Here is a 16,802-nt window from a genome sequence, read left to right as displayed (position 1 = left end):
TTGGGGAAACAGGATCTTTAGAACTATGGATGCTAAAAGGATGTGATTCTATAGTCTAAGCATTGGCATAAGAATAGGCTATATAATCATATCCTTCCGTTCGGACTACAATGGTCTCTACCACATCTTGTCACTTTGCTCTTCGCTTAAACTATCTCGGATCTATTCCCGCGATTCGAGCCGTACGTTACGCGGCAGCGTCACTCTGTAGGTTGGACGGGAGGTGGGCTGTACGTATGCAGTGGGAACCGCGCGAATCATATTCTTTAAGAATTCAGATTCCATATATAAAATATAATTCTATAGGGTAGTCCTAAAACATCCAGATTCTATTCTTAAAGGATATAATTCTACATAGTCCTTAAATTAGTCCTAGATTCTATGCCATACAACTAGCATCCCAAAAGTATGCCAACAAATGTCAAGGTTAAGTGACATTTACATCCAAAGCACTACAACGATCACTGGAAAAGAACTATGGCTATAATAAGAGACAAACAACGTCAGCGTTCTTATTTGTTTTTATTGAAATTCCGTAGTTTAAATAAAGTTAAGGCTTCGATAATGTTTGACACGTTAAGGCTAAAAATGGAAAAACTCTTGCTTCTTATCTGGACATGTGAGCGGTGAGGTGAGTTGAGTCATGGACTTGGGTCGATGGATGGATGGGCTTGGGCTCTGGGGCTCTGGGCTCTGTTTTCTGGGTATTACATGGGGCTTACGATCGGACAGAATATGTACAGACGTCCGACGATGTGGTGTGCAACTAAGGTTGAGCAATCTGCACATACGATATCGCACGTACGAAAGTGTTTTTTACGTTTTTTCCGTTTAGCACATTGATTAGCAATGAAAACAAGAAGCAATTCATTAGGTACAAAAGCATATTGTATATATCTGTATCTGTATCTATATTCGTATATGTAGTAGTACGTTATATTATATAGTTTTATAATCTTATTAAGGCCACACAATCAATAACTGACAGAGAGTTCTTATCCGCAAAACAGGTGCTAAAAGGGACAAACACGAAACGAAACGAACTAGGACGAGGACAAGCACAAAACAAATACATGTATCATGGGAATCATCCATGAAATCGAGGCTGGGCCACTAGGTTAGTAGTTTAGTTAGTTTGTGGCGGCACTTGGCTTGGCCCAAGCTCGAGTTAGAATCTGGGTGAGTTCTGCATGTGTGGGCTTAGTACAAGAAGAGAGTTCTAGGGAGCACGGCAAATACATTTATCCGGTTCCGGTTAACGTTAGAATAGAGTTACCATATAAAAGAATATATCGACGCCACCCACCCGCCCCCGGTCAGGAGCCGGCTGGAGCGGCACGGAGCTTGCGGCGTGTACACATTCGCTTTATGTACACGGAGAGTGCTCTCCGGCGTGTATTATGTATATAGATTAATGCTATTGTTCGTTAAATGGACTAATTTCGGTTCGGTTCCCTCGCAGCGCCTCCTCCGAGGACGGGCCCTCCGAATCCGCTTTTTGTTCGCTGGCTCAGCGCCCCAGCCACTCGGCGAGGGGCTTGGGCGGCTTGTTCCGCGTCGGGTCTCATAAAAATGGATTGTTGGTGTTCATGGCGCCGCTGGCCTGCAAGGGAAGCGAAGGTGTTTAAGAAGTTTGTATATTTTGGGTAAACATAGCCAAGGTGCAAGCTGTTACAAGCCGGCAATCTGTTTACCAACTGACTCTGAACCCAAACAGTCCTTATCTATTATCCCAAGACTTTTTGGGTCTTCTCAGTTGCAAAGTCAGTTGGCAAACAGGCCCACCTCAGCCGTCCTCATACTCACTGCAAAGGGATTGTTGGCCAGAACCGGGGCAGGTTGCATGCTTCCGAAGCCACAGCCGTTGGGCAGGCCCTGGGAAATAGCGAACCCGTTGTTGTTAAAATTAAAGAAACTCGTCTGGGGCTGAGACTGATGCTGGTGCTGCTGCTGCTGGAGAAGATGGCCCATCTGGAGGCCGTTCGGCGGCTGCTGGGGACTGCTGCCGTAGGCATTTGGTATGAGCGTCAACTGGCCGTAGAGATTCTGTTGCTGCTGCTGCTGCTGGAATGGATTCACCACGTGGTTGCTGAGCTGCTGCTGCTGCTGGCCCTTGAAGGGATTTGGATTGTTGTTGAGGATGGCGGCTGTGGAGGACAAAGGATCCAATTAGCGAGTACTTGGGAGGGAAGGAATTCTTGTCTTGAAGGACTTACCGCTGCCGAAAGCATCGGGCAAGCCGTTGCCGACGTTGCCGTTGGTGGGCGTGGGCGCCTCCGAGGTGGCCTCGCTGGCCTTCAGCTCCCGCAGCTGCTCGTCGAGATCCTTGAGAGCGGCATACCGGTCCTCAGTGGGCGCCATACCGGAGCTGCCGTTCTTCGGCGGACTAGTCGCATGACCATTCTGCAAAGGTGCACCTGAAAAGGGCATATCCAGTTAATGAAAGGATGGGAAAGGGTCATCCAGGGATCAAAAGGAACATAAAACTCAACGAGAAACTAAAAACACAGCAACTGGAATACGGAAACGAGCCAAACGCAACCAAAACAGAAACTCAACTCAACTCAAGGCAACCGAAAAACTTACTCCAAGTAAAGAAATCATGGAAATTGGCATTTAGGATATTCGACTCCTCATCCTCCGCCTGGGCCTGGACTTGAGCCGCTTCTTGCGAGTCGTTCGAGATCGAGCTAAACAACAAGTACGAGTAGGAGGCGGAGGAGAGGGGCTCCTCGCGGAGGCGTTGTGGCTGCGGCTGCGGCTGCTGATTCAGGAGGTAGGGCAGGAAGGGATTCGAGGGCGACAGGGGCAACGCGGGTGCTTCCCCGGCGCTGGAGGAGCTTGTGGGAGTGCTTTGTGAAAAAGCGGAGTAGTCTTGCTCTTCCGGCTCCACCTGCATCTCCTCCTGCCAGAAGTTCCACGCCAACTCTGGCTCCTCCCGAACGGTGGCAAGCGGTGAGGCTACTGAAGAAACTGGAAGCGAAACGGCAGCTGGAGCGGAGGCTGGAGCTGGAACTGGAACTGGAGGCGGAGGCGGACTTGAGACCTGAGGCGGCGACTCGTCCCAATCGTCGAAGGGATCGTGGAAGTCGCGCCTGCTCCAATCGCTGACCCAATTGTGGATGGTTAGAGCTGGGATCAGCCGGAAAACAAAGAGATTAGAGATCTGCTCAACGGAGGCGAGCGGCAGGCGCTACGGAAGCTGCAGGATCTTGAGGAAGCCAAAGCTTAAGCCATTGCGTTCAAGCAGAAGGTGCAGGAGCATGTGAATCGACAAGCATATGCTCGGTGGTATTGGGATTTGGAATGTTTATGACGGAGTACTCTCAAAATAATGATTAATAAAGTGTCCTGTGTTTCTGAACTTAAAATGGAAGACAAGGGCTCCTCCCGACAGACTCACCTCCTGCATTGAAGATGGGAGCATGCTCAAAGTCCGCAAAGTTCTCCGTTCCCTGGTGTCCATTTCCATTCAGGAGCTGCTGCTGGTGCTGCTGTTGCTGCTGCTGCTGCTGGAGATGGGCCGCCCTCAGTGGCTGCACCTTGGCATACCCGTTGCTGGAGCCCACGGAGGACACCGACGACACAGCCGGCGATCCGGCCGAGCGCGCCGAGGTGGCATCGAAAATGGTGGCTGATCCAAAGTCGGCTACGAAGTCCGAGTCCCCGCCAAAGCCGTTGCTGGCGCAGCTGCTGGTGTCCGAGAGGGCGCCCGTGGACGTGGAGCCGGCACTGTTGAGACTGCTCAGTCCTCCGGTCAGCCCGAAAGCGTCGTGGTTGTTGTTGCTGCTGCTATGATTGTGGTTGTGGTGGTGGTGGTGGCTCGGCCGGCTGATGGACGCCGAGCTGCCGGAGGAGGAGGAGGAGTGGGTCATCTTCTGCAGGCCGTTGGCCGTGGTGCGCTGGGACGGCGTCAGATGGATGCTGGCGTATCCGTTGTGGTGGCCGTTCTGTTGCCCGTGGCTGGGTGCTGGGGCGGACTTGAGGTTCACCGCGTTGGCCAGCGACTTAAGCGGGCTGGCCGGCTCCAGGTAGTACCGCTTCCGCTCGTACTTGTCGATCATCAGCTCGCGCTGCTCCTGCTGGTGGACGGCCCGCTTGGGATCCCACAGGCCCAGCCAGGTCTTGGCGCACAGCTCGTTGCCGTGTGTCCGCAGGAAGTCGATCTCGTCCTGGGTGAATGTGGCCATGGAGATGGACTTCACACGATGTGGTGGCGTCAAGCCGCGTCTGCAACGAGAGGATGTTTGTTTATTATTTTTTCACAGTGCCTCCAAAGTAATTTATTTCTATTATGGAAATTGCTCAAGATTTCCCCCAAAACTGTCCCCCATTCCGCACCAAAGCAGAGTCAGGTGGTGGTTCTTTGACCCACTTGGGCCCGGAATGGCCCGGCAAATGGCCGTTCAATTTTGGTTAATTGCGCAAATGAATTGCGCCGGCCTTGGGGCCAGAACGAAGCGATTGGAGCACTTGGAGTGGCCAGAACGGCACGGAAAATGAAACCCATAAAGTAAACCGAGGGGCGTTGATGGGCGCCCGGAGGGGCGAGTGGCGGAGTGGCGGAGAGATGGAGACTTTTCCAGCAAATTCGCCAAGCAACGACGGCTAATTTCGGTTTTTCACGAATTTCCCGAACGAAACGAGCACACGAACGAGCCATCAGAAAACCAGTAAAGCCCCATGGAACGGCCAGCCCAGAGACTCCAACATGGCAACAGCCAAACAACAACAACAACAAGCCACAAACTGGACGTCTCACATGAACGCTCCACTGGCTTCAGTTGGCTGCTAGTTGGTAGATGGTAGTTGCTAGTTGTCGGTTAACAACTAGCCGGGCCAAAACGGGCCAGAACAGTCTGGCCATTACATGGATGTAACAAATAGGGAGCATCACGAGACAAGAAATCTTTGGGAAGGGGGAGTGGCATGCAGAGACCTCTTTCGGGGAGTCCTTTGTCATCACAGCGCCTTCATTCCGGCTCATCCTAATGCTGGAAAATTGATTCTAAAGACAAAGAAAAGCGGAGAAAAGTGATGCGCCAGTGAAGAAGACTGCGAGGAGAAACAATCAACTCTCACTTAAGTGAAGTGGAGTGGAGAGACTCCTCCTCCGCCGTCGCCTTCGCACCACCACCTACCACTTCCAAGCCGTGACCAGCGGAGCGGAGCAGGGTTAAAGTAAGGCAGCTGACTGAGGACTACTTCCGCCGGCAACTAAATGATCTGTGAAGCCCGAGGAAGGAGGAAGTCCATCGCCGCAGCAACAGGCACACCAGTACGGTGGAAACTGAGTGCGTAGTGCCGGACTGTGATTGGAAATGGGGGTAACCTTATTAGGTTGTTACTTCACCTACCGTGACCCCGATCTCACAAAGTGGCCTTCCGACTCTACTCGGCGCTCTAATCCTATTTACTTTTCAGTGAGCAGTGCCAACACCACTTAAGTGGCAACCAGAGTGGCCCCCATCCACGCAGAGCACGCACGGCCAGTTCGTTAGAGGATTGGGATTAAGACACCCAAGGAGGAGGGGGTGGCTGCCATTGCAACTGCAGTGGCAGCTGCGAGTGGAAATGGGGAAAAAAAAAAAAAGTAAAAATAAAAATAAAACCAAGACCGAGCAGCAGAATGCCATGCCATGTGGCAGCCAGTGGCAGTGTGGCTATTTTTGAAATCCAGCGCCACTGCGGAGAAAGTGAAAGTTGGCCGCCACGGCACTAGTGGCAGTAGTGGCATTAGAGGCACTCACTGGGCCCCGCCCACCGTTTACGCTCAGAGGCAGAGGCAGTGGCAGAGGTAATTGACAATCGCCACAGTAATGACTGCAAATTTCCGCCAGCTGAGGCCATTGTTAGTGCGAAAAATAAAATCGAATAGCCGAGTGATGTGGGAAGTGGCAGGTGCAGCGACAGTCCCCTTTTAACCAGGTTCTTGGAAGCCAACACCCCCAATGCTTCTAACACAGATCATCTATTTGGCTTGAAAGCGGATTGCATTTTAGCATTTCAGTGATAATTGAGGAACTGCAGATACTCAGATACTTAGATACAGTCTGTAAGTGCTTGGATGGCCAGCTGGGAGACAATGGAAACCGGAGAATGCATTGAAATGCTAATTGGGAGTCGACAAGGCAGCTGCCAGAACAGAAACTGTGTCACACCTCATGGAGGTCATCCCAGGGCATAGGGGACTGCCAACACCTACCCATTTTATGCCTCATTTAAAGCTCAAAGTCGTACAGAAATATCTTCGAAGTGACTGGCTTTTAAAATATCTTTTTACTAATTTGTAAGCCATTTAAAGTTGGGTGACCTTAGCCATAAAGTTGGGTCGAAAAGGTTACATTCATTATTATTATAAGCTAAAAAGTAAGAACAGCAACGAATTTATGAGCCACTTTTCCGTCAAGTGGTGAGGGTCCACCCCCTAGTCGCCACTTCTGGGAATTTCCACACAGCCTCCGTCCGAGCCACCGGATGGATGGAGATTCCCAGATCTGAGATCTTGGATCTCGGATCGTCGCTGTTTCGGTTTCGGTTTCGGTTTCGGTTTCGCTTCGTGCTTGGCACAAGTGGATACAACGAAAAAATTAAAGCGAACAGACACAGAGGCAGAGGCTGTGACACAGACTGAGACTGTAATGCAGATAAACAAAAAGCTTAGCTTACAATCACAGCACCAGCAGCAGCAGCCGCAGCAGCAGCGATTTCCTTGCTCAAAAGTGCAAAACTTGTTTTTTGCGCATTTTGCGCACTCAGCGTGAAAAAAAAAACGACTCAGCCTTAGTCTCTAACAAAAGCAAAAGTAAAACTCGTTACGGCACCAAATCCACCTTAGAAATGAAACCTTTAAGAGCTGAGAGGCAAAAACAATGAAAGAGCAATCTATGAAGTACAAAAATTAGAGGCTAAAATCAAACAAAAGTCGGACTGGGACCCCACCGCATGACGTTTAGATGGGAAGTCGCTTAAGGTCTCCGGCTCTGACAACTTCGACAGCGACAGCTCCGTCGAGTGTTGAGCTAAAAAGTAAAAAACAAGTAGCGAGAAATGACGAAAATAGCAACAGATATAGCCGCAAAACACGGCAGACTGCAAACTAAACTATGACAGAAAATAAATAACACTTTATGGCACACATGAGCATTTGAACTTTTGATTTCTAAGGGGGCTCAGATGGCTTAGTTATGGCATTGGGTGGATAATTATTTAAATTATAGATCAATGCTCTGAATCATACATCTATTTTGTAGAATATAGAAACAGATTCATGATTAGCTATAGCCACTCTGTTTATAATATCATCAATAATATTTCCCTGCTCATTTGTGGGTGAATTATTGGGTCGAAACAGTAAACAGAAGCGATTGAGATCTGTTGTTTTTCAAATACTACTACGTAGTCATACCTCCTACCTAGTATACCCTTTCAGCGAGCTACTAATTTCCATATACAAGCCGAAACTGTAACTGAAACTGAAACAAAACAACGAGCTTCCACGCAATTCCTGAATTTTTCCCCTCATGAGTCACTCTGCCAACTTTCGCAAGCTCCACAATATCATATATATATATCATACATTGTATTTCTGGGAGGGGGCAGACATTCACTGCAAAGCTGAGAAAGGCAATTAGTCAATTTCCGAAGAACCCAAGACTCCGGGGGTCTGGGGACTGGACTGCGAAGACCTTGCCCGAAGCCATTGCCCGTCCGACTTCTGGGAGGGCAGGAGAAAGAGCACCACTGAGGCTGGGGCCATTGGAACAGCCATTACAGTTATTCCAGCCAGCCAGTTAGGGCCACTCCTAGTGTTAATTTCATTTTAGTGCCCTACTCTCTCAACACAACACTTTCTAAGGTCACTCACTATCTGGACCAGTTTGCGGCTAGAGACTACTTACGAAACCCACCAAAGTGGCTGGCTTTTACGACTTTTATGAATCAATAATATCAGCATCAATACCAGCTCGAGTTGAAATCAATTGTCTGGAACCGAGTCCAAAAATAAAAACAATTTAATGTTCAACGAGATAGGGGAGGTCCACCAGAAAAATCTACAAAAAGTGGGGAAAATTATTTGTTTTTTGATTTTTGCACAGATTGATGGGGAATTTATCCACAAATCTTTTAAGGTATTCCGCTTATGGATCGGGTGAATATAGACCTGGATATAGCCTCGGTAGGTCGTCGTGTTGTCAGACTGACTGCATCTCCCCATATTTCAAAGGGGGTCCACCAGAAAAGTTGACAAAAAGTCAACAAATAAATTTTGTGTTGGATTTTGATGCAGATCTATGGAGAATCGATCCACAAATCTTTTAAGGTATTCCCCTTAAGAATCGCTTTCAAATTGTCAGAGATATGTTCTTCCATCGGGGTCATATAGGGCCACCTATGCATTTTTGAAAATTTTGAAGGAGACTCCCCAGAAAATTTTGACAAAAAATCTAAAAAATATTTTGTTTCCAGATTTTTAACCAGATCTACAGAGAATCGATCTACGAATATTTTAAGATATTCCGCTTTAGAATCGGATGATTATTGGTAAAGATATACATAGCTAAAGCTGGGGCCATGGGGGGCACTCTCATACATTTTCGCATTTCCCATCAGGAAAATCAACAAAAAATCTAAAAAATATTTTATTCTCAGGTTTGAATGCAGTTTAATGGGGAATCTATCTACAAATCTTTTAAGGTATTCCTAGCGAGGATCTGATGAATATTGGCAGAGATATGGCCATCGCAAGTGGTCATATTGTCAGACCCCCTACTTCTCCCCATTATTTGAAGAAGGTCCTACAAAATATTAAAAAAAAAAATGGATAGAAAAATTTGACCTGTGATTTTGAAGCAGATTTTTGAAGATTGGAAACAGGAATCTTTTAGGATATTCCGCTTAAAAATCAAATGGATATCGTTCGAGATATGGGCTTCGCGGGGCGTCACAAAGGCACAGGACCTGCATCTTCTAGTTTTTCGTATGGGTCTTTAAGAAAAATTCATCAAAAAATCTATAGAAATCTATATTTTTTCAGGGACTTTAGTGTAGTTTTATGCAGATATCGCTCAAGGATCGGTTAGATACCGACAGAGATATGGCCTTTGCCCGTCAACACTTCAGATCGTTTCCTGAAGATCCTTATTTTGAAATCAATAAAAGGTATACCTTTTTGTGAAATAGGTTGATAGTCACTCTGGCACTTCTGGCTTTTTGTTTTCAACACAAAACACAGCCATTGATTTCAAAGAATTTAAATAATATTTGTTTCCGGGACTTACTGCACTGGAACCGTCTACGGAATGCTCCTAATCGGGGATAGAGCACTGTTTGGATTGCGACTTTCTGCTTCTGGCAGACGACTAGCGGTGACTGGCGACGAGCTTGGAACGCGACTGTCGCCAGACCCGGCGGGAAGGTCCGGCGTAATGCGTATCAGACAGCCACCCATGCGGATGACAAGCGCGATAAGTGGGAGACGGTCTAGGAATGGCGACTCCCCCGGAACGGGGAAATGCGAATTAAAATCCGCATCCGAGGGGGGGCTGGAATCACGCCCCTTAAGCGCACCCCTGGGCCATTCTCGATCTGCGATCTGGCATCGAAGGGCAATTAAGGAAACTAATTAGCGACCCGGCTGGCTTTGTCATCTGAGGTCTTTGTCTGCTCTTGACTCTGGGTTCTTGGTTCTTGGTTCTTGACTGCCATTGTTTGTGGCTCAGAAATAAAACTCCAGAACGAGTAATAAAGCACGCTCGGAGCAGATATTTCCGTTGCTATTGACCTCCGCGAAAGCCAAGAGCCATCGATGAATCAACCGACGAGCGAGGTGATGAAACAGGCCTTTGTGGGTGTGGGTGGCTGGAAGCTGGAACACTTGCCGTAGCCGGTAGCCGGTAGCAGGGAGCTCGAGGCTTCTCCAGAACTAAAAATACCACATGGTATTGGTTTCAATTTCCAACCGCAGCCAAGTGACACACAAGGCAGGCCTCGGGATGGGGCATTAAATCTTTGGGATTTACATACACAGTAGAGCCCCACTAGTTAGATTCTTCTGGGAAGAATACATTTCTCTTCCTAGTTTAGACCGCTGCGTAGAAGTTTCCGTAAACAGAACCATCTGTTTCCGCTTCCCATGTGATGGGATTTCGAAGCGTAAACATTATAAATTTCTGCACTTTATTTTGGAATATAATTCCTACTGTAGTGTCCACCAAACTGTAGCCATACTGTACTTGTTTCGAGAGGTGCTAGTCTCTGTTTGGCAAATAAATGAAAATTGCGACAACTTTGGTTCTGTGTTCTCAGCTCTTCCCCGCTAAAAACTAAATAACTGACCTCGCCGACACCGACACCGACTCGTCGGCAAACACTCTAAGTGAGCCAAGGCTCCGGGCCAAAGTCGAACGGAAGGCAAAAGTCCGGACTAGACACGTTCTCCCTCCTCCCTCCCACCCATTAGCCACTCTGATCCCACGGTCAAGAGCTCTCGGGGAAATTGGAGCTCAAGGTCGCCTGGGGGGAGGGGGAAACCTCAGATACAGCTACCCTATATATACAAAGCTAAGCTCCGATAAAGCCGCAGACACTGCTCTGGATCCCCGCTCTGGAATATTTCCGGACTGGCTCTCACGGCCCAACTTGCTCATTCACAAGTCGATCTGAAAAACTGGAAAGCCAGGGAGCGTCGGGAGCTGAGCCACTGCTTTTTTGCGCTGACCCACAAAAAAAAAAAGAGCTGACCCACTCTGAATACCGAATGTTGTCCAGCTGCGGAGCATTTTAATTACAAAGTTATGCCGAGTCACAAACGAAAAAAAAACGCCACTGGAAACATTTCCAACAGACGTTGCAGTTTTTTCTCCCGTTGCAGTCCCCACTTCACCCCTCTTGGTGTGGCGTTACTCAATTAGGCCAGACCAGACCAGGCCGGGCCGGGCCAGGCCAGATGGAAAGAGAATCCCACGCATTCCGATTCCAATTCCCGTTCTCAGCTCCCCAGGCCGACTAGTGTAGGCGTCCCGGCCTGCTTATCCATGCCAGTGACACTGCCAGTTATAACCGAGTGCACTGAGAGAAACTCTTAAAAAATTACCTTATTATACTCTTTATTAAAAAGTTTTATTTTCGATTTTGGCGCAGAGTCGTCGCCTCGTTTGTCGCACAAATAAATTAAACGCGGCAGTCCTCCGCGGCAAGGGGCAGGATGGGAAGGACTCTATGAATATTTTAATAATGCCAGGCCGCCGTCTCAGCCAGAGCTGCAAATTGCCCAAAGAGCCTTGAGCTCCTTCGGTGGCCGTGGCTGGCGAATGAAAAATGCAGAAGGACCTCCGGATCTGCCATTCTGCCAGCCAGCCAGCCAGCGAGATTTCTCGGACAAAGCCGTGTGGGCAGCCGGATTACGCCATCTCCTGCTCCGGATTCTCTGCAGACTGCCACAGTGGTTGTTTTTCATTCAAAAAGTGGAAGCAATTTATCGGATTTATGAGCCAATTGATTGAAAACAGAGGCATTTCATTTACGGAAGCCATCAGATACAGAATTTGTATCTAAAACAGGCCACTTCTGGCCATAACTGAGAAGATTATGAATCTGAAACTTTTCCAATCTATGTATTTAACTTTCAGTAGTGGATATTCAATCTGCTCCACTGTCCTTGCTGACGGCAGGACTTGCCAATCCAGAGGCAATCGAGCACCCAGCAGGCTCCAAAAGGCCTCCATAAATCTCTGTGTGGGCAGGCGGGCGGCGGCGCCTTCCACTCTCCGTCGCTCTTAATTGGCCTCTCCAGCTGTTCCGAGGGCGCCGAGGGAATGCCACCCGAGGCCCAAACTAGAGCACTCCCTCCCCTAGGCCCCACACCCAGCTCCTCCGGGTCGGAATGTATTCCCATTCGAATTGCACTCCCAGCCGGAGGAGAATCGAGAGCCGAATAACTTGTCGTTTGCCGTTTGCGCCTCTGCATTATTAATAGAATTGAAATCTCTATTTCAAGGCGAGCGCCAAAACAGCTAGGGGGTGGTGGGGGAGGGCAGTTGGCCAAGGAGGGCGGGGAGGGGGAGGCTAAAAGCTAAAAGCTAAACAAAGGAACGAATGGCAATTACAACAACGACACCTTTTATGCGGCTCTTGAGTGCGAGTGTGCGAGTGAGTGTTGGTGCGAGTGTGTGAGTGTTCGAATGAATCAAAACTGCGCAGTAATTGGTGGCCTGCCTGCCTCCCCCATCCATCTCCTCCTATCACACTCTCCCTATCTCAATACCCACCTAACCCCTTCCAAAGCTATTCAAAAACATTTCCTCAAACATTTTATTCGATTTTTATATTCCCATATGTCTATATGCCTCTAGCAGGAAGAACTCTAGTGAGAGCAGAGCAGAATTATACATTTTTGCAATATATGTATGTGATTGTGGGTGTTTTCCAAACAATATTTTTGATAGAAAGCTTTAATTTTTAATAGAGCACTCTTAATATAATATTACTTTCCAATCTATTCAAAACAGCTTTTCTTTAACATTTTAAGTGATTTTTATGTGTCTTTATGCCAGAAACTAAGCAGAATTATAAGTTTCCAAACAACATTTTTCAAATTATAGATCTTAAAATACTCAAATGGGTCTATTTGGGTTTAAAAAACAACCTTGAAAGGTATAGTTGTCATAAACCATATTTTTGATAAGGAATATACATAATGCCATAACATTATACTCCCAAAATAGTGCAGTACTACTTCTGGAACTACTTTTTCAATAAAATTGATTGAAGAAACCTTTCCTCCAAAGGTTTCATTTACTTTCTATATTTTTTATCGCCAGAATCTGATTAGAATTATAAATTTTGGAATAAAATAAGCGCTATTAGAGCTAAAAGTGGGAAGGTCTACCTTTTTCAAGCCATCTGGGAGTGCTCTGCCGCAGTACATGCTTTGTTTCTGGCCGCTTATTTATATTTAATTGCTCTTACGCTCTGGCTTTTGGCTTTTAGGTTTCTTTTGGTTTGTCGTTTTTCGTTTTTCGTTTGTTGTTTTGGCCTCTTCGTGGCGGAGGGAAGGAAAGAAATAAAAAGGCCGCACAGCTGACACCGCGCGGTGAAAGTGCGCCCCTCTCGATTCTCTGCCCCCCTTCCGGCGGGGGCTGTCAAACGCAGCCATGTTTATGCTGTTTCATAATCGAAAATTTACATACGACGACGACGACGACGACGAGTCATTGGGAAAGATAGAGAGCCAGCGATGGGAGAAAGGTTGGGACGTGCCTCGGTCGCGCCAGTTGGCCCAGTTCGAGTGGCGGTGCAACTGCAGTGCTGGTGGGCTGGCGAGGAGGCTGGTGGGGCGTCAGAGTCCACAGTTCACATGCCTGCTGACGCATATATGCATGTGCCTCTTGGTGCCTCATCCCAGATAAAAGACCTCCAAACACCCTACTCTCTAGGGAACATTTAAAAAACAAACTTTGCTAAAGAAAAAACAACAACAGGAAATGGCACATTGTAAAAAGTTAATCAGTTGCAAAGAATTTCAAAAACAGTTTCATTTCAAGAGATTAGGGTTTCAAGTTTTGGATTTCCCAAGACTTTAGCTATTATTCTACAATATGTATCTGCAAAAAAGCTATTAGAAACTGAAAGAAACGAAACATTGCGAGTTAATGAGCTGTTCTGGAATGGAATTATTTCTCAAAACAATTAGTTGCTTAAACCCCAAAGAGAACTGGTAGCCATATCCGACTGGCCGTGACTGTGGCAAACCTGGATACGCATCGGGAATGATGACGAGGCCGCCTTGTCTGGGAAAGTGGCTCATCGTTCCATGGAACATGCTCCAAATCCCCCCTCCTCCTGCTTTCCTTCGCCTTATCTAATCAACAAGTTTCTTGACTTTTCTTGATGACTTTTATGAGCCAGCAAGCTTTGAACCCTGGTGCTGATGGCTAAGGAGGCCAAAGCCAACTCACACTCCCCAACCAGCAGAGAGCAGATGGCGGCAACTGCTGCTTGATTGAGGTGCAACAATTTGTCTGCAATTGGAGGCACTGCGGCAGCAGCAGCAGCAACAGAAAAGCCACATCAGCCGCGACAGCAGCCCGAAAATACACACAACTATGCCGCTGCAAAAGCTGTCGGACTGGTTTCTGCCCCCCCTCCTATCCATTAACTGGCCGGCCGGTCTGCAGCGGATTCCATGCCAGCCCATGCCAGTCGGGACTCTGAGGAGGGCTGAACATGCACAGCAATTTCCAGCGACTTGGCCGGAGCGGGCTTCATTGGTATTCCCTGCACTTCGCCATTGCAGTCTGCCAGGAAGTTCGTTGTCGCCTGGAGAGTCGCCCCTGCTCCTCCTGCACCTAGAGAAAGGAATGAAGAAGTACTTTATATCCTCAAGAAGTTGTGCCTTTCATGCTACAATTATTTCTCGCAGTGCCTTTGTTCTCTGTCCCCGGCATTTATGCGGCTTTTCATTTACATGCCAACCCCTGGCCAGCCCCTGGCTCCCCTGCCAGTTGGCAACAGCACTCGAATGATTGAGGATACGACACGAAGGAATGGGAATGAGTCACCGCTGGGCCAGATGGGGAGTGCACCGCAGTTGGCCACTTGCAGCCAGGTTCGCTGATAGATGGAATCAGATGGGAACCCAGCCCGCATGCTGTCCAATTGAGAGCATTGGAGTGCCCAAAGTGGGTCGTGGGAGACTACTACTCTGGACCTGGACCTGGACCTGGGCGGAAGTTGAAGAGCAATCATGTAATGTGCTTGATCCGGAAATGCGTAAATCACATCCAGCAGAGAGCTATGCTGATGCGGAGGAGTCGGAGTGTGACCCCGATTCCGTAACAGCGCCCACAAATCAAAGCCAATTTGGCAAATTACTTGAAAAGGGGTGTCCTTGCTGGTCCGACGCCAAGCTGCCGGGCGGCGTATGGAGTGCGGGGGTGCCCCCAACACGAATACGAATAGAAAGCGCCACCGGCAGAGACAAAACAATTTTCGTTTGCTGCCCAAAAGTGGCAGCCGCAATTGAAAGTTTTTTGTTTTCGATTTGCATTTCGAAAAGGAAAGGAAACCAAATTGTGCGAAATTGTTCGAAATTGTTCGGAATTGCTTTCGCTTTCACACAAAATAATGATGGGGATCCGCTGCATCGAACGGAAATTATCGGTCACTCCACTCTCGGATCGAAAATCGACGTCCGACAAGTTCAAGCTGTGGGGGCTACGGAGCGACGATAACAAAGAGACTCCTCAGGCCCAAGATTGGTTCGGAGGAGACTGATATTTTTGAAAATTAAAGTCTATTTATAAGCCATTAAGGAGCAATGACACGAATCGATCCAATCGAGGTTGTTAAGCCCCGAAGATATGGTTATCGCTATCGGAGCTACTTCTTCCATGGTTCCATAACAGAGCGTGACTAACGGAGGGAACCACCTACCCTACCTACCCATGTTTCAGAGCCCCGTATACCTGGGCTACTTCTCAATGAAACATCAAGAGGTAGGCCGAGACCCACTAGACCGACTGGTAATTCGCAGAAACTGAGTAGGAGGCTGCCATTGTTACGCCTAGAATGATCTTGGGATTAGGGTTTCGGGAAAATTCCATCGAACTACTTACAGAACTCCGGAGCAGCGGGTGCAGACAAAGGAGCCGATCGTCATGTTCACGTAGGTCGGTCCCTTCTGGCCGCAGTCGAAGCACTGCCGGTTGCCCCCCGTCCCGCTGGTGACCAGCTCGCGCAGGGCGAGCAGGTACTTGTCGTCCTGCTTCTTGCGCGCCACCGCCATGCTGGTGTCTTGTCCCTCCTTGGTCGGTGCCTCCTTGGCTGTTTCCTGTCGGCTTCCTGCCGCTTCCGGTTGCGAGCTGCGCTGGCTGGCTGCGATCGCGATCAGGGGCTTGATGGAGGGTCCGCTACCTGCTCTCTCCTCCTCTGGCTCCGGCTCCGGCTCCTCCTCTTCGTCGGCTAGCTGCTCGGTGTCCGAGGGCAGCAACTCCTGGGGCGGAGGATGAGGTCGGGGGTGGGACGTCCGCTCGGCTGCGTAGGGCGCGAAGGGGGCGACGGCGGAGCGGTACGAGGAGGCAGCGTGGGGCGCGGAACTGTTGTAAACGTAGACGAACTGAATGTTGCTGGCTTTCCGGGTCACGCTTCAAACGATCAGATCGGCTTGGATCGGATAATATCCGTAATGTAACTGACGTAACTCTCCGCTGGCCTGCCCCGTCTTTTTGCGCAACTTTCGGCTTGACCTTTCCTCTCCTTGCCCCCTCCTCTTCTTCTCACACACACGCACGCACACACCACACCAACAACAACAGGAACAGTAATAGCAATAGCAACAAACAAGTGTTTGTGTTTATTTTTGCTGGAATACGGCAACAAACAAATTTTTCTCGAGAGCTTCTGTTATTGTTTACTTTTTCATGCCCCGTACACTTAGCATTTTAGCGAACGCGAACGCGGACAGCAGCGAGCGGGCATATGCCTCTATTTAGCTTTAATTCAATTTATTTGCACTATTCCCTGCTGCACTTGCTCTTCGGCTGCGACTGCGACTGCGGTCGCTGTATTCTGACTCTGGTTGGGATTTCGACGCTGCGCCTGCACTCGTCACCAGGCTGCCTGACCCTTCTGGGTGGTTTTTAACAAAAAAACGAATCGAAACGAAAACACAGCAACGCGAAACGCGAAGAGCAGCCAACAGAAAACGCGAATCCGAAATTCCGACGCTCCAACTCAACGGCTCGAAAACTCAACTTAGTGTGACCAGGTGGTGGGAGCAAACTTTTTCACGTCGTGCTACA

At 48.5% G+C, this 16,802-nt stretch overlaps 1 protein-coding gene across 4 annotated transcripts; it reads right to left on the bottom strand.

The window, feature by feature from the left end:
* Positions 1–503: 503 nt before the first annotated feature.
* LOC6497639 (arf-GAP domain and FG repeat-containing protein 1) lies at positions 504–16,788 on the bottom strand. 4 transcript variants are annotated; one of them, XM_001961622.4, is made up of 6 exons: positions 15,618–16,139; positions 3,404–4,230; positions 2,587–3,132; positions 2,217–2,417; positions 1,807–2,147; positions 504–1,603 (listed from the first exon to the last, which is right to left on the bottom strand). In XM_001961622.4, exons 1-6 carry the CDS (start codon positions 15,785–15,787, stop codon positions 1,565–1,567), a joined length of 2,124 nt encoding a protein of 707 aa, XP_001961658.2. In that variant the 5' UTR covers positions 15,788–16,139; the 3' UTR covers positions 504–1,564. The 4 variants fall into 4 exon arrangements, with proteins under 4 accessions (XP_001961658.2, XP_014761762.1, XP_014761761.1 ...); XM_014906276.3 differs by lacking the exon at positions 15,618–16,139 and adding an exon at positions 9,282–9,422; XM_014906275.3 differs by lacking the exon at positions 15,618–16,139 and adding an exon at positions 9,169–9,186.
* Positions 16,789–16,802: the final 14 nt, after the last annotated feature.

This window comes from Drosophila ananassae, chromosome 3R (assembly GCF_017639315.1).
Source record: "Drosophila ananassae strain 14024-0371.13 chromosome 3R, ASM1763931v2, whole genome shotgun sequence".
In the NCBI taxonomy this organism is placed as follows: Eukaryota; Metazoa; Arthropoda; class Insecta; order Diptera; family Drosophilidae; genus Drosophila; species Drosophila ananassae.
Note: the sequence above shows the minus strand (reverse complement) of the source record. Positions and strands in the feature narration are given on the sequence as shown.

What these genes read in the sequence shown, in the direction of transcription:
- LOC6497639 (XM_001961622.4), bottom strand. Translation starts at nt 15,787, where the DNA reads ATGGCGGTGGCGCGCAAGAAGCAGGACGACAAGTACCTGCTCGCCCTG. An exon ending in ACCCGCTGCTCCGGAGTTCT is followed by an intron (nt 4,231 to 15,617) that starts GTAAGTAGTTCG and finishes CTCTCGTTGCAG; the next exon opens with ACGCGGCTTGACGCCACCAC. An exon ending in CCATGATTTCTTTACTTGGA is followed by an intron (nt 2,418 to 2,586) that starts GTAAGTTTTTCG and finishes TGCCCTTTTCAG; the next exon opens with GTGCACCTTTGCAGAATGGT.